General features: G+C 43.0%; 1 protein-coding gene across 3 annotated transcripts; it reads right to left on the reverse strand.

Moving 5' to 3' along the window:
* Positions 1–1,024: 1,024 nt before the first annotated feature.
* On the reverse strand, positions 1,025–14,469 carry LOC134173727 (F-box/LRR-repeat protein 21-like). Of its 3 annotated transcripts, none has more exons than XM_062638057.1 (7): positions 14,377–14,469; positions 11,250–11,345; positions 9,815–9,953; positions 7,119–7,568; positions 5,885–6,007; positions 5,055–5,226; positions 1,025–1,966 (listed from the first exon to the last, which is right to left on the reverse strand). In XM_062638057.1, the coding sequence occupies exons 4-7, from the start codon at positions 7,488–7,490 to the stop codon at positions 1,323–1,325; spliced, it is 1,311 nt and encodes a 436-aa protein (XP_062494041.1). In that variant the 5' UTR covers positions 7,491–7,568; positions 9,815–9,953; positions 11,250–11,345; positions 14,377–14,469; the 3' UTR covers positions 1,025–1,322. The 3 variants fall into 3 exon arrangements, with proteins under 3 accessions (XP_062494041.1, XP_062494040.1, XP_062494039.1); XM_062638056.1 differs by lacking the exon at positions 14,377–14,469 and adding an exon at positions 14,127–14,138; XM_062638055.1 differs by lacking the exon at positions 14,377–14,469 and having other exon boundaries at positions 11,250–12,358.
* Positions 14,470–17,970: the final 3,501 nt, after the last annotated feature.

Genomic DNA, 17,970 nt, shown 5'->3' on the forward strand with positions numbered 1-17,970 from the left:
GCTTTGTGCTAACCAGGGTTAAACCACAACAGTGACACATACCAGCAGCAAATCAAATGTAGACTTCTCCTTATAAATAGGAAGATAGAACAGCTAGAGCATGAAAATAATTACAGCAAAAATTATATACAATGCATTTCAGTTTACAGCATGCAAAATGTCAACAAAAATATACACTCTTAAATTCACATCAATTCAGCATTCCCTTCCCCTTGAAAGAAAAGAGAAATAAAATCTTCCTCAAAAAACAATTAACAGCAACAAGTATTAAACAGTCCTGAATTAAAAACTCCTGGATCACCTCCAGCAACCCTTACTCTAGAAATTAGGGCTTACAGCACAGCTCTATGAGCTACAGGCAAGATTCCTACAGGCCGCAGCCTCTAACTGGCAGGTAGTTTACTTTTCAAATGCTCTAAATCCTTAATTCCAGACAGAAAGTGATCAAAGATAACTGCATTCCATTTGATTCTTCTTCCTAACTAACCACATTTATCTTTTAACAATGAGAGAATACAGACAACCTCTCCAACCAAAACTTTGAGCTCTCCCAAATCCAGAAGCTGTTCCTTATATTCTGGCAGTTTCCAAAGTGCTTTGTCATTCACCCAACAACCAATCTAAACCCAAACTTTTAGATTAATTCATTTTAACAAGGGCTCTTTCCCATCCATTCAATGCCTAAGACAGTAAAACAAACAGTGAACAATGCAGTCTCTACAAAGCAGTCTGACAAAATTAAAGTGCAATTTAAGAGCGGAAAGGTTCTTTGTAAGAATAAGCTTATTTATCACAACATTTCAACACACTAGCATGAGCTGAAACCAGATTATATTTGAGTCATCTGGGCTAGTGTATTTTAATGTACAAAGCTTTTACATTTATTAACATAGAAAAAAGCTGCATAAAGCATCATATTACTGAATTCCAAGCTGTATCCAGCTTGCCATAAATGTAGGTTTACTAAAGGAAAAACATTTCTCTAGTCCTCTTCTGACAACATCAGAAAGATTAAACAAGAACATGAAACTTGCCCCAACCTTTAATGTGGATGGAACACCTAAAATGAAGCTCAGAGAAGCCCAATTCACTGAGGTTTGAAGCACCTGTAAACCACAGACACTCTCAGAAGCGTTAAGTACACTGATTCTATTTCAACATACCATTACCACTCCAGAATGTTTTGCTGTGACACTACTAGAGGTTCTCAAGGTAGAAAAACTCAAACCTGGAAATAAGTTTTCACATTTCATTTTTAAATTCCTTATTTGCATAGAAAGCAACACCCTGATTCTACCCTTTTGTCCACAAATGTAAAGAATTCACCATGTTGGCATCATATCAGGAAACCAGAGTCTTCCCAGGTGTTTGGAGACTTCCAAATGGAGTCGATCTAAGCTATAATCGTTATCTGGAATCAGTACCTCCTCCATTATAGAGAGCTGGGTAAGCCTGCCCCCACACATCTTCACAAATTCAATAAAACCTCTGCAAGTCACTTCACATTCACCAAGTCCCATTGCTGTCAAGTTCTTACAGCGCTCAGCAATCCGGATAAGTTCATCATCCAAAGGCTGGAGTCCATTAGCACACACAACCAACTCAATTAGCCTTGGGCAATTCAGGCCAATGCGACCTAACATCGCTTTGCTTACTGCACGACCAAAGTAAAGGTGTGTAACCGGGGTTTCCTCTCTGAAGAAAGCATCACATTCCTCTTCATATAAGAAGAAATACATCACAATGTTGACTTTGGGGGAGTGTTTAACAAGAGCATCCCAGCTTTGCTTTTTAATAGTATGAAATTCAATTTGGCCAGGATTTTCACTCACAACATCTATGCGAAGGTGTTCAAGGTCAACGTGTTTTTCACTTGACAGAGCCAGCAGCAGCTCGTCACTTAATATGTAGTAGTTCAAAGCCAGCTCCTTAAGTCCATGACACTGGTCAGCAACGCAGAGAATTCCTGAGGACCAAAAAACAATTACTCTGCAAAATGAAAAGTGAATGTAAAACTCAAGCAAGTCCTAATTCTATTGGCTTGAGTATTCATGCCTATATCCACAAACCCATGAAATACCATAAAGTTCCAAATATCCACATCCTTTAGAGGGTTTTGGCCATAAACACTTATCAGTTAAAGCTGCAAGTCTATCTAGCTGTATTCATCTTGGATCTGCATATACCCTTATTCCTCTTTGCCTTCCCCGTGCAAAATTTCTTCAACTTAGAAGCAGCAACTGAAATCAGGTAAGGTTCAGCTGAAGTTGCCACTTCCCTTCCCTAAATACTCCTTCCTTCAGCATTCATCTAAGGATTCTAATTAAATGACCACCAGCAAACCTAGCTGAAGAGCTGTGCTAAAAACCAGACCCTTCCCTGAATTGATACATAAACCACATAACTGCTCAATCTGCTGGAATATAAAGTATCACAGTATCACAGTATGCTGGAGATTGGAAGGGACCTCAAAAGATCATCTAGTCCAATCCCCCTGCCAGAGCAGGAACACCTAGATAACGTTACACAGGAATGTGTCCAGGCGGGCTTTGAATGTCTCCAGGGAAGGAGACTCCACAACCTCCCTGGGCAGCCTGTTCCAGTGTTCCGTCACCCTCACTGAGAAGAAGTTCCTTCTCAAGTTTAAGTGGAACCTCTTGTGTTCCAGTTTGCACCCATTACCCCTTGTCCTATCATTGTTTGCCACTGAGTAAAGCCTGGCTCCATCCTCGTGACACTCCCCCTTTATATATTTATAGACACTTATAAGGTCACCCCTCAGTCTCCTCTTCTCTAAACTATAAAGACCCAGCTCCCTCAGTCTTTCCTCATAAGGGAGATGCTCCACTCCCTTAATCATCTTCGTTGCCCTGCGCTGGACTCTCTCCAGCAGCTCCCTGTCCTTCTTGAACTGAGGGGCCCAGAACTGGACACAATATTCCAGATGGGGTCTCACCAGGGCAGAGTAGAGGGGAAGGAGGACCTCTCTCGACCTACTAACCACCGCCCTTCTAATACACCCCAGGATGCCATTGGCCTTCTTAGCCACAAGGGCACAGTGTTGGCTCATGGTCATCCTGTCGTCCACTAGGACCCCCAGGTCCCTCTCCCCTACACTGCTCTCTAGCAGGTCGTTCCCCAACCTATACTGGAACCTGGGGTTGTTCCTGCCCAGATGCAGGACTCTACACTTTCCCTTGTTATATTTCATCCCGTTATTCCCTGCCCAACTCTCCAGCCTGTCCAGGTCTCGCTGGATGGCAGCACAGCCTTCTGGCGTGTCAGCCACTCCTCCCAGCTTAGTGTCATCAGCAAACTTGCTGATAGTACACTCAATTCCCTCATCTAAATCATTGATGAATATATTAAATAATACCGGTCCCAGTACTGACCCTTGAGGCACTCCACTAGTTACAGGCCTCCAACTAGACTCAGCCCCATAGACTACAACTCTCTGGCTTCTCTCCTTCAGCCAGTTCGCAGTCCACCTCACTACCTGGTCATCCAGTCCACACTTCCTCAATTTAGCCGTGAGGATGCTGTGGGAGACTGTGTCAAAGGCTTTGCTGAAGTCAAGGTAGACCACATCCACCGCTCTGCCATCATCCATCCACCGTGTTATTTCCTCATAAAAGGCTAAGAGATTGGTCAAACATGATTTCCCCCTGGTGAAGCCATGTTGACTGCCCCTCATAACCCTCTTATCCTTGATATGCTTTAAGATGGCACCAAGGACAAGGTGTTCCATCACTTTCCCAGGGATGGAGGTGAGGCTGACCGGTCTATAGTTACCCGGGTCCTCCTTCTTGCCCTTTTTGAAGACCGGAGTGACATTTGCCTTCCTCCAGTCCTCAGGCACCTCTCCCGTTTCCCAGGACTTGGTAAAGATGATGGCGAGTGGTCTAGCAATGACTTCCGCCAGTTCCCTCAGCACCCGCGGGTGCATCCCATCTGGACCCATGGATTTATGGACGTCCAGATTGCTCAACTGATCTCTAACCCATTCCTCATCAACTAAGGCAAGTCGCTCCGTCGACCTGACTTCATCTAAGGTCTCAGGGGTATAGGGCTCTTCAGGACTGCCTGCAGCAGAGTAGACAGAGACAAAGAAGGCATTCAGTAACTCTGCCATCTCTGCATCTTCTGTTACCAGGGCACCCATCCCGTTCATCAGTGGGCCTACATTGCCTCTGGTGTTAGTTTTGTCTGCCAGTAGACAGATTATATCACCTTCTGTGGACTCTGGAAAGTACAGGAAAGAGACAAAACCAGGATTCCCTCTCCCCAGCAGCAAGGTTTCAGGAGAAACGTAAGTGAGAAGGGACCTAAAAGCCTTCTGCACTTTCTGTCAAAGCTGTATTTCAGAACGAGTGAGCCCTTCACCAACCAACGCCAAAACGAGCAAGTTCATAACTACCAGATCTGGACACACGAGGGCACTGCAGACACGGAAAGACTCGTAGTCTTCCACTGCTAGTTTTTCTGTACACACTGCGTGTATTTTTAATGTAACTTTGAAGTATTAACACTTTTTGTCAGTAACTTAAACTCACAGTACCTTATGGAACTGTTGTTGTTTCATCTCCTTTATCCCACCAACCAGTAGCTGACTCATGGCTCAGGGATTTTGCATGTATGTTCCCAGACAACGCCAGTTGGTTAAGTTCACAAAGTCGCCCACATTACCCAGCATATATTCACTACCCTTTAACAGAACTGGCAATGAATATTAAGTGCTTGGAATATGTGTTAAAGGCTTGCACTAATTTCGGAAGCTTTTCCTTCTCAAAGCCTGTCATTAGATGTACTGAAGCAGCTGAGAAGAATGTAAAATAAAATCCCAGAAGATGCAGTCGAGTGAGGAGCACCCCCACCTTCATTACTCCAACTCATTCTTCTTCCCCTTCCAACTATCTAAAGCCAAGGTCAATAAAAGGCCTCTGCTAAGTGACTCAGAAGAACATCAGAGGTTTTATGAATACCCTGTTTCAAACTAAGTATTGACCCTCATTTTATGGTATTTCACTACTACATTTTACACGTTCACTACTCACCAGCAGGAGATACATGAGGACAACTGCTCATCTTTAGCAGTTTTAGAGTATCACTATTGTTAGCAACAAGAACCTTCAAGGAAGGATCATCAAGTGGTGTGTCATCTATCTTGATTGAGGATAATGACTTGGAGTTTACAAAAACCACTGTCAGTGCTGAAGCAAAATGAGCCTGTTGGGAGAAATTGAAGGAGGGGGAAAAAAAGAAATCTTAATGATTTAAAAAGATGGGCAAAATTTCAACATCTAAACCCAGGTTTTGCACACACACAGAAAGCACAAAAAATAATCACTTCTTAGGTATCCCCTGGTTGTGTAACAAAGAAAGCATTATTTGAACATGAACACAGGTACTCTTCGCTAAAAATATGCTACTACATGTGACAAGAATTAACTTTACACTCAGTAGTTAACTCATCCACTCTGATTTATCTTTTCACTGCAATAAAACAGGGATAAGTATTCAGTGATAAGCCTGAACTATTTAGAATTTACCTGCGGAAATAAAGGAAGTGGTATTTATTTTATTTTCCAGAAAGTAACTCTGCTGTGACCTGTGGAGGCAAAGAAAGGAAAATCTCCCAATATTTTAACACCACATTACAGCATGAGGTCATTTTATCTTTTAACCCAGAAACAAGAACCCCAGGCTTCTAAATCATTCCTCATCTCTATCACAAAGTATCAGTGCTACTGATTTTAATAAACAGAAGCAATGATTATTTTCCTAATACTAATGGATGCCACAAATTAAAGATACGAAACAACAGAAAGCTCAAGTGGTTTAAGAGTGAATTAAGTTACTCTGGTTACAGTTGGTGGAACATTACCTTAGAGACATTCATGAAGCTTGGTTTTGCTGTAGAAATCAAACCCAGTGTCTTGATAGAACAGTTTACCAACTGAGAAAGGATGTTGCAGGCTGCTTCTGCTGACTCAGTACTACTATCAACCTATAAAAGCAATTTGAAAGTAATGAACACATTCTTTATTAATATTTTGAGAACAGCATCACGGATACCCAAGCCTGCACATTCCACACCTGCTCAGCTGTACTGCACCAGACTGGATTTACAACAAGGACCAAGCACAACATTAATTTCAGGTTCAGGAAGGTCACTATTAGAAACGTTTCCTGATTGTGACTGCTGAGTATTACTAATACAAACAGCGAGCTGAGATTTAAGCCTTCTCTTCAAAAAACCTCATGCCTTCCTAGTAAACAACTGTAATTAGTATTGGTGTTATGATAGTTGTATGTATGTCTCTTTTAGAAATACCAGCTCTAGACTCTTACAGATAAAACTACCAATGCTGAGAAAAAGAACCTTCTGACTTTCATCTTAGCATTAATATCAACCCTTTCTTCTGCCTTTTCTTCACAGCTTAGAACTATGATATCCTCTAAGGAGAGGTGACTGCAAAGAAGTGAACAAAGCACCTGTAATTCCACCTCTGATCTCAGATGAACAGAGCAAATTGTATCAAGTATTCAATGAAAAAAAAAATCTGCATTTATGCAATCTTGAGACTACAACCTAGCTTTTATTTAAATCAAGTTTACTGCTACTTAAGTCCTTATGCATCAAACACCTGAATATACAGGCACAGCATCTTTCTCCCTTACTCATGCTTTTTCAAAGCATGGTTCTAAAATTATGACATTCTTCACTGTAAAGCCTTATTGTGAAAACAAATTATATACAGAAGACAAAATTATTTCCTTGAAAGCTTCTATGTGTAAGAAATATTTATCTGCACCATAATCTGCTGAGTACTGAGACCGCCACTGACTCACAGAAACTACGTATTCTGTATATGCTGAAAACGCATCATTCAATCTTCAGCACCTTATCGTTTGACATTAGCCCTTCCTTCACTTTGTAGAGATCAGAGTGTAGGAAATGGAAGGAGACCATGTGCCTCCATAGAAATGTTGCAGTAGCTGCATTTTTAAACATAAGACTTCCCAGGTACAACACCTGAGCCAACAGACACAGAGAAGCTGCATATATTACACTCAGCCACATGACAAGACAAGCCTTCCGTTCATCCAAGACTTACCTTGAAGCTGACGTACTGCAGATGATCAGCATGCCTCTTGATAATCTGCTGAATGAGATCAGGGTGCGTAGACTTTAAGTAAGAAGTAGCTGGCTGGCTAAGTTCAAATTCAAATCTCCTCCAGAGATCTGGGATGTGAAAGACTTCATTCCACCTTCGACAAACAGAAGATGCCCTTGCTCGATCGACTAAAGGCAGAAACTGGAAAACACGCAGAATAACGTGGTGTGGAAGGTTTCCCCAGTCCATTGAGGAGTGCAAGTCACATGCACCAAACACTGAGCCATAGGAGCAAGTTTTCTGCTTTTTGCTTTTCTGTGATGCTTGAGGAGCTCCACTGTCAACCACACCTCTCTGCCTAGCTCTCTTCATTGTGAAAGCTTCGGGTACCGGAACGACCCAATGTATTCAAACTGCAGTTGTCTGAAAGGTATTACATGCAATAGGTCTCTAGAAAAACAGAGATAAGGAGGGACAGACAAGACAATGGAAACACAGTCAGAGATAACAAGTCAGTAAAACTTAAATACAGCATGTTACTATGAAAAATGGTATGGTATGTTATGTCAACATCCAGTGCATAGAAGTTAGCAAGGACCTGCTTCCTCAATACCTTTTATGTTGTACAACTTGACCTGAATCTTGGAGAACTTGGGTTTGTTAATTTACCAAGTGTAGTTTCATGAGTTATTACTTCATAGCATATAAAACACTTTAATGGGGGGAAAATAAGGTATTTAACAATAATTTAGTTTAGCAGTAGCAAACTGTTTAAGTTTAAATGCAGCAGACAAACTATGGAAACTACTCAATTCCTAGAAGAATTTTATCATCTAGAGAACTCAATTCATAAACTTCCTTTTTAAGCACCAATGACCTTGGATCAGACACGTTCAGAAGAGTCAGACTGAAAAGTTCTGAGGTTTTTTGTGTTGTTTTTTTTTCAATCATACCCGACAGAGGAAAAATGTTTGTACAGCTAACAACAGAAAACTTCAGAGGCCACTTACAAAACCAGGGCAAAGTACGGCTCACATGCTGCTTTTCAGCAGGAGAAAAGGACAGTGACCCTGGGATGCAGCAAACTGCATGATTCCACTGAGGAGTATCTGCCATATAAGCCAGAGTCCAGAAAACAGCAGCATAAGGAAAAGCCCCTCATTCACATGCTGAAACAGTGCTATCTACTCAGTCCATTCCACACTAATTCTGTTATTCAGTCAGTTCTCAACAACTGTCTTAACCGTTTCAAATGCCACTTCATTTTATCCTTGGATGAGGCCTTTGAAAGTTCAACAGGACTTTATCTCTTCCCAGCCACTCTGAAACTGAACTTTCAAAGCAACCATGTAGTCTTCAAGAACAAAGAGCACACATTATCTGTTTTTACTGAACAATCTTCCAGGGCAGCACTCACAGCATGCTTCTTCTGGAGCAAACATTTCACATAGTAACTTCATTATGGGATCAAAAAGAACCCAAACCAAAATCCAGAAACAGCTACCAAAATATAGACTATCCTATCAAAAATTTATCTGGCATCTTCCCCAGCTTATGAAACCTGATCTGTGGCTGATAAGGTGTCTGACACATAAGTGCAACTCCACTTTGATGAAAAGAAAGCATTTGCATTCTTTGAGAATTAGCCAACTAATCAAGAGCTGTTCATATGTCTAACAGTCACTAGAAATCTTCACTCCATCTCCTTAAAGTTCCATTTATGATAGTGGTAGGTAATATATGGAGGAGAAGCTAGAAATGCTCTTTATATTTCATAATAGGAGTTTTTCTTCCTTGAATAGACACACATGCCTTGCATTAACAAAGTCAGCAAGTCAAGGAGAATGAAGAACAATATGCTCCAAAACACAGCAGTATTTCTAAACAATACATTACTGTTACTTAATGTAATGAAGATGCAAGCTCAGCATGAACAAACATTTTGCTACTAGACCATGTTATCTAATTGTCATCAACATGACCACGTTTTATGACTTCTGACTGCTTTAAGCCACATAATGAATGGGAACTCCAATGCATTATGTGTGGATGTAGCAATTAACCATTGCATAACTCTCTCTTGCAGCTGCTCATAGCCTTGCCAATTTAGCAAAGGCTCAGTACTCTCTGAGTCAAGGTTTAGGGACTGTAGTGATAGGACAAGGGGTACTGGGTTCACACTTAAACAGGGGAGGTTTAGATTGGATATAAGCAAGAAATTCTTTCCTGTTAGGGTGCTGAGACACTGGAATGGGCTGCCCAGGGAGGTTGTGAATTCTCCATCCCTGGCAGTGTTCAAGGCCAGGTTGGACGAGGCCTTGGGTGGCATGGTTTAGTGTGAGGTGTCCCTGCCCATGGCAAGCGGGTTGGACCTAGATGATCTTAAGGTCCTTTCCAACCCTAACTATTCTATGATTCTATGAAATACCTCCTGGGTTTTTTTAGGATTCTATATTGCAGTACTATAAGTAAGTAAAATTATGATATATTACTGTGAGATGCCAAGCAGAAAAAGGTCCCATTGGTTATAAATGAAAGTTTTCACCAAACACAAAGCCCTAATATTTACTGTGAAAATGTGAATACTCTAACCACCAACAGCATATATTTCAAAACACAACTGAAGTCAAGTAAATTGTAGTTTCATGTCATATAATCCAGGCAGTATTCAATGATAGGTTTACACATATACATACCCCCAAAAAAATCTGGAAGTTCCTGTCAAGTTACCAGCACCCTCCTGGTATCCAAACATACATCCCACTGTTGAGTCATCCTGAATGTGTGCATGGATTCCTTAACCAGAAAGCAGGGACTGGTCCCAGATGAACTGACCTGTGAAGCCACCAACCAAAGAAACACTGTAATGCCTGGGAGACCCAGAGGAGGGACTGAAATCAGATATGGAACAAAGACTGAGATGAAGAACACACATGACACTGTAGTGCAAAAACAGAAGGAGAATAATGGAATGTGACAAGCAAATTCATCTTACCAAATGTTATCTGAAAACTATCATTTAACTAGTGGGAAGGCATAATTGTTGGCACATATCTAGGTTTTCTATTATCTAAAGTTTTAGTCACATCAGTCCTCTTACGCAACACATACACACCCCTGGATTCTTGAATATTACCTAAAGAAATTACAAACCTCGATAAGAAATGTTAACTACACACTTTTACTCCAAAAGTATGCTTACTGCATTGTGATAATCCTGACAGTAAGCAAACTATTTTGGCTAATTAAACACGCTGGAAAAAGGGTACCAATGATGTATGAACATCCTCCTCCATACTAATATGAAAAACCTACCCTGTATCTTAGTATGAAAGTATCCTGGTCTGCTATAGAAAGCATACCCCAAACTTCCAGATTCAGTTACCCACTTTACATTATTTGTAGATGGTTTAATGGAAAGCTATAGGAATGGCAACACAAATCTTACTTAATCATTGACAGATTTTAAATGAAAAGCAGATTTAGAAACTGAACATGTTTACAAAGTATTGTGTTCAACCAGTAACAACATCTTTAGAAACCTTCTAACACTGAACTTTTCCTTTAAAAGGTGACAGACATGAGGCTTTACATTCTTCCAGGTCACATCCTTATGTTGTGAAAAACTACCCAGTTAACACCAGCTTTATAGTTGTAAAGTTTAGCACAGGTGCAGTACATGTCTTAGCTATGAATACAAGAGAAGCAGCCCCCATCTCCTCAGCAAAGTCAAACTAACACTGAAACCCGTGCAAGTAATGCTGTTGCTCAGCTCATGCATCAGAAAATTGAAAAGCTGCATAGTCATGCTTGTCTATACTTAGAAAGTTGATACACATTAGTAACTGCAGACAGCATCTGAAAAGTCTGCAAGTGATGGGATGGCCCTGTATTACATTCTCCCTCAAAGTGAGCAGACTGTCCCTTTGCCAACTGCACAGCACATAAAATTTGTTTGCTGTCAGTTTCTAACACAAAGGCAGGTTTATAATGCCACATGTAAACAGAACACATAAATAACATTGTAATTAAGAGCATAAACCACTGAGATGCAGTTTAAAGATTCAACAAAGGAGTGCATTAAGTGTAAGTTTATAAACCACATGATGCCTTTTGAAGCAGCTTTCTTACCTAAAGAATGCTTCCAAGTTACAACAGGCAATAAATGAATGAACTGAGGCAGCTGCAGCCATGGGGCATTCATAAGCATCTGTCTGCTTTCCCCTCCTGTTCAGATAAAATGCCACAAAAACCTTTATTAGTCTTCAAAAAGAATAATCCTTGTATTACATCCCATGCAAAAGTGATAGGAAAATACACTGCAATCAATTTATACATTTTCTTGTTTTAGTAAAGGAGCTTGAGGGCATCTGAACACAGGTACCATCTCCCACATTTCAAATACCGTGTCACTGATAGAAAAGTGAGGTTGGATGAAGTATAAAATTGAAGGGAAACAAGTGTTGCAGCTGCATTTACACCGTACTGGCCAACACTACAATGCAAACAGTAACTTACTCAACATTTCCATTATCATTACCACTAGTAGTGAAGTTTGGCAAATGACACTGGCCTAGGGAACTACACAACACACGATGAAGACACAGAGGCCACATGGCACGGCTTCCTACCACCCAACGTGCAGCAGCCACCACCCAGTACAACCACGGGAACACGCAGTCACCTGGCAAGGAACAAGGCAGGAGCTGCACCCAATGGACAATAAACCACCCAGACTGCAGCCTCATTCCTGTTGATGAGCTCCCAGAATGCAGATGAAAGCCTGTGCAAAGCAGCAAGTGTATCACCAACTACCACATCAAGGGGGCTTAGATTCCAAGTCCCCTATATCCCTTCACACCACTTTCTTTTAACACTACATTCCAGCTGTTTGCACCTATCTTCCGCTATAAGGAATCATTGAAAGCTTTGCTTCCAAGAATTTCACTAAGTTGGCTTTTATAAAACCACACCAAATAACTGAAGTCTTCATCATAATAAACTTTACATGCCTGTCACTGAGCTAAAAAATAAAGAGTATACCCTTCCATCTGGTCTAACGTGAGGATTTCAGTATTCTTCCCAACACTTCTCAGTGTGGCTGCAAGCAAAATAAATGTTAATAGCAAAATAATATGTCAGAACTTTAGGAAAAGGACATTAATACCCTTTTATAGTAAGGAATGTAACAAATTTAGATGCCACATTAAAAGTTATTCAAAGTTGTTAAATAATAAAATAATTGGGTGTACAGCCTAATGATGCTTCAAGTTTCCAAGGTCAGAAGAACCATGCAAAGCAGCTTGAACTAAGCTCACATAAGCAGAAATGTTTATAATAAAAGAATAGCTAGCTATCAGAGATGCAATCAGATACAAAATTGCAATGTAAATAACAGTGAATTGTTATAAGGCAGAGTTACCTAAATTATTACCAAAGATAAATAGCAACGCCACAGTCATTGAAGTGAAACACTTGGATAAGTGGTGAGGTTTATCACATCTGTGCGGAGCACAGTATCAAACACTGGTGCACTACCCCATACAGCTGTTTTCTCTATAAACTCCTTGACTTTAGCATCCCATGATCAGGTATTTTTACACAGCTGCACATTATCCTACTCAAACCCACAAAACCCACCAGGGATCAGGAAAGAAATCAAATTTAATAACTGTTTCTGCAGCTTATCCTGGTAAAAGAAGCATCAACTTCTGCCAAAATTAAGATGCTAAAATGTCTCCCACGACAGGAGGTCTCAGCAGAGGATTGCGAGAAGCAGTCAGCAGGGACTCAGTTAAACCAGCAGCTGTTCACTACTTCCCATGGCTGTTGCAAAAAAAGGGGTTTATTACTAAAACCCAACATATCATGGATTCAAGCCACAAGGAAATGACTGCTTCCTCTGATTTGTAGATTCCCCTTTCAGTTCCCAGCACCAGGACGCAGCAGGAATTAATAAAACACCGTAACAATCAGGTTTCTGGGAGAGAAAAGGGGGAAAAAAATCCAAAAGAAATCAAGTTCCTGCGAAATAAAACCCCTTTCAAATAACTACGCTCAGAAATCCACCGGGATAAAGCAGGCATCGTGGTAATTAAGCCTTAACTTTCCAACACTTGGAAATTAACGTTGATGGATCTGCCTTTAAAGAGCTGAAATACCTGTCCCGTTAATCATAGAGTCTGTTAAGAAACCGCAGTTCAGTGATAGCACCAAGGTCACCACGTTAAGGAATCCGGAGTCCCTGTGGAGAACAGGCGCAGCAGATCCCGTACTCCAGAAAGGCAGCCCTGGAACTGCTGATGCAGCCTCAATCGCCGCGTAGGTTTCCAAACACAGCCCGAAAACGCATCTGAAGCTTCCGTTTCAGAACATCAGGCTCCAAGAGCAAGCGGTTGTCTTCATTTAGGGCATTTCTGCTTCTGAACAGGGTTTTAAGCCTTCATTCTTTCCTCGAAACTGAGTCTCTCTCGCAAGGGATCGATCACGTTTTTAATGTGAGACCTAAAAATACCAGCACTCAGCTGAACACCTTAATGCCTGCAGTAATTTCCACTGAAGCAGGATGAACGCATTGCCACTTTAAGCGTTATTCAGGTGACAAAATTTAGCTGTTCTACTGATGCACTATATTCAGAAGCCACCCCCCTCTGAATTCACTTTTAGACTACAAACACCACCAAAAACTCCCCTTATTTTAATGACACATCTGAAGCTCCAAACACTGCAAGGCAGAAACACGTTCCTTCTACGGGCTTTCTAGAAGTGGTTCTACCCATCTTTAACAAGCCGTTTAACCTCTTTACATTGGAAACCCCTCTCTTCCTACAAGCGACGGCTCCCGGGCATCCCCAGCGCACCACTCGCCCTAACCGGGTGCCCGAAGAGGATACAACCCCGGTGTTAAAGCACACCAGGAGGTCGCAGGTCGGCGGTTCGGAGTCTGTTCCACCTCACACTTCAACACAAGCGGGCTCCGAGCGAACGCAGCCCCGGGCAGGGCATTACCTTCCCCGCGGCTGTCCCCCGCAGCTCTTGCTGAGGGGACGGAGGGCAGCGACCTCCGCTCAGGCCGAGGGTTTACGAACGCAGCAGGAGCCCTGCTGAGCTCAGCTTCCTCACGGAGGATGAAGGTCTCCACCCGCGGCGGGCATTTGCCGTCCAGTTCCACACCGCCGCTGCCTCCCACCCTCCCCGGGCCGCCAAGCGGGTACCCCGCTGCCTCCACCCACCCGGCCGGGGCCGCCCCGCCGCTCACCGCCGCCTCGGCACGGCTCCCTCGCAGAGGCAAGGCCGAGCCCAGCCGCCGAGCAGGGCACAGGCTCCGCGCAGTGCCCCGAGCCCGCCCGCCCGCCGCGGGGAGGAGCCGGAGCGGCCGCCCCGCACACACCCCCCTCACCACCACAGCGCGCAGGCGCCATGCAGGGCGGCGGGCGCCATTTCACGCCCGGGCGGGCCGAGCCCCGCGGCTAAGATGGGGAGGGCGGCTGCGGGCCGGGTCGTGATCCCTTACACGGAGCGGAGGGGTCTTACCTCTGGTGGCCGGCTCTCTCCTTTCCGTTCCGTCATGAGCGGCTGGGCCGGTTGCTCCTCATGGGCAGGCCCGGGGTGCAGGCTGTGCCTCCCGGTCATTCTTTCTCTCGGCTGTTGTATCGTTTCCTCATGGGGAGTACCGGTAACACCGGATCTTCCTTGGGCCGGCCCTTGGAAACTGCCCCGTGAGCCGCTTTAGTTTGCCTCAGGTACAGCCTTTCCCTATGGAAACGGGTCTGTGGCACAACAGCACCGGGGATCCATCCTTTTGGCCTAAAGGATGGCCATGGGAGCAGCGTTGTCTCTGCCTCCTTGTGTTACTGCCCTCGAGGGAAGCCGCAGCCAGCCAAGGATGGTCAGCCCCTTGCTGAACACTTTAAAAGAAGATGGAGTTCAAGCAGAAGGATACTGGGTTTTAGCTGGCTGTTGGCCAAAAAAGGGCTCTGTTGTGAACAGCAAGGCTTTCCCTGCTTGCTGTGCATACCCTCAATGCATGTCACCCTGCCAAGGACAGAGAACTGAGCGCTGCACTGTATGTCCACACTGGAGATGCTAGAAGAATTTACTACCTAATGTATAATAATAAAGCATATTTTATCTGTGCAAACAGAACAGCTCATCACTAGTCAGTGTTTCTTTATGATTCCAGTCTTATCTGAAGAATTGAAGTTTTATTATCAACTGCTACAGAACACAACCACAGGTTTCCTGGCTCTTGCATACAGCAATGATTAACCATGAACAAGCCTTTATAGCATCTTTATATAAAGAGATAATACTAAGCGTGAAGCACTCCAGTGGTAGATTATATCTGCGTAAAAGCATAGCTGGCAGAACGCAGCAGAGTATTTGTGTACCATCAAAATACAGGTTCTTCACAGAGGTCTGAAAAAGGTTGAGCATGTTGAAGGGCTAATGAAAGGAATAGAAAGGAACACTTATCACTGTACTTCAAAGTACACAGTTCCATAGAACAGAACACAATAGAACAGAACAGAATAGTTAGGGTTGGAAAGGACATTAAGATCATCCAGTTCCAACCCCCCTGCCATGGGCAGGGACACCTCACACTAAACCATGGCGCCAAGGCCTCATCCAACCTGGTCTTGAGCACTGCCAGGGATGGAGCATTCACAACCTCCCTGGGCAACCCATTCCAGTGCCTCACCACCCTCACAGGAAAGAATTTCCTCCTTATATCCAATCTAAACTTCCCCTGTTTCAGTTTTAACCCGTTACCCCTTGTCCTGTCACTACAGTCCCTAATGAAGAGTCCCTCCCCAGCATCCCTGCAGGCCCCCTTCAGATACTGGAAGGCTGCTCTGAGGTCTCCACGCAGCCTTCTCTTCTCCAGGCTGAACAGCCCCAACTTTCTCAGCCTCCCTTCAGACAGGAGGTGCTCCAGTCCCCTGATCAAACAATGACAAAATACACTGCACACTTACAATCAATTTAGCTTAGAAAATCTACCAAAATCACTCTTATATGGTTCTCAAATGTATTAACTCAGACCCTAAAGGAAGTAGATTAAGTTCCAGGTAATTTTATCAAGCCCTTTGTTCTTAGTATATTCTTTAAAACTGATTTTACCTTAAGAGTTACTCCGTGTAGACAGTGATTAAAGGCTAGATCGTAAAGAGATTAATGCAGATTTGCAGCTAGTATCTAAATCCACCAGTCATCGGTTTCTTTGGTGCCTTGCTGGTGACGTTTGGCCTGCTATACAGTAACAGGTTCAAATGTACTTCAGAAATCCGTTAGACTAATCTATATAAAACCAGCTACGGATTTGTAAGTACTGGAAGAAACTAAGCACAAACACGGGCACACACCGGGTGCTTCTGTCTTCTACTCGTCTTCCAGGTATCACATCGGTGCCTGGTTCAGAGCTGCTGCTCACGTCTCCAGTTGTATCATCTCATACACAAGGCGCAGAGAGCTAAAGGCAAACCACCCCACTGGATATAGGTCCCCCTTATCTAACTTACTACTACGGGCTGCCTACATCATCCAGCCACTCAAAGTCAAGCTGAGCCTTCCTCATGTGGTTGTCTCTCCTGCAGACGGATTTACAGGAGGAGATGTCTACTCACATTGCATGTTTATGGTGGTTAGTGATGTTATGCATGGCATTTCACGCAGGTTTCATAATACACTCTTTCTGTACTTCGATCAAGAGTGATTATTCACATTTTGTATCATTGGCCTTTGAAGTAGTAATCAAGAAAGCAATGTGAGTAAACCCGTGAATTAATGAGCATAAGGAAGCTTTCTGGAAATCAGAAGTTTCCTGAGAGTGAAGACTGAACATGTGACAATTCAGAATCAGCACTCCATGCGCTTGAAGTCCTGTGCTGAAAGATGAAGATGAGATTCTTGAGATTATTGGCCATTTCTTAACTAGTTTTTAACAGAAGCCTCCACAAGTAAGGGGAGGGAGTTAGGAAAAACCAATGAAGAATATAAAGTTAAGGATGTTTGTTGTCAGGTTAGGTAGGAAACCACATAGTACATTGTGCTGTGCAACAATAGCTCCTACAAATAAGGCTCGCAAGACATCACTACCAGCTTTCTTGATACGCTAACTTTGGCATATCTGAATTTCATAGCAGGACTTCTACATGTTAATGCAAGCCCTGCTTCGTTTTTGTCATGATCGTGGTTCTGACAAGGCCACATACCCAAAGGATGCCTGTGGTTGCACACTTACTATCTCCAACTCTTAAAAGAGAGCAACGGAGGCCAGTGGTGCTGTGCTTTGGCCAAAGTTTCACAGAGGCTCCATCATTTCCATGCACAATACTTGGCCAGCCTAGTTTCTCTCTGGAAGAAGTTGCATTTGTATTAGTGTGCTAAGCCAAATAAGGACTATGTTGTAGGTCTTTCTTTTGAATGCCTAATTTTAGAACCATGTATTTCACACACAGTGTTGAAAACACAGTAATACACTGTCATTCCCTTAAACCCAAAGTATTCAAACTGTGTGACAAACACTGCAGCTCTAACAATTCAAATCTCACTGAGCAGACTAGAGTAGCAAGTGACGATCATGCTCAGAAAGTAGGTTACTGTGTCATGTTTGCTGGAGGCTTGTGAACTGCCCTGCTAGACACCAGCTGCTGCACAGGCAGGCAAGAAACAACCTGTCTTAGGGATAGAAGTCACCCAGGGTCCTTTGCAGAAGTTTCTGTGATCCACACAGAATCTGAAATAATCAGTGAAAACAATAGCTCATTTATATGCCTAATTGCAAATGCCTTCCCTTATAGGAAACACTTAAAACGTGAGCTTATATGGATAAGTTTTTGGGACAATGTTA

The sequence above is a fragment of the Pezoporus occidentalis genome, unplaced genomic scaffold (genome assembly GCF_034315485.1).
Source record: "Pezoporus occidentalis ecotype Australia unplaced genomic scaffold, CSIRO_AGI_Poc_V1 ctg55, whole genome shotgun sequence".
In the NCBI taxonomy this organism is placed as follows: domain Eukaryota; kingdom Metazoa; phylum Chordata; class Aves; order Psittaciformes; family Psittacidae; genus Pezoporus; species Pezoporus occidentalis.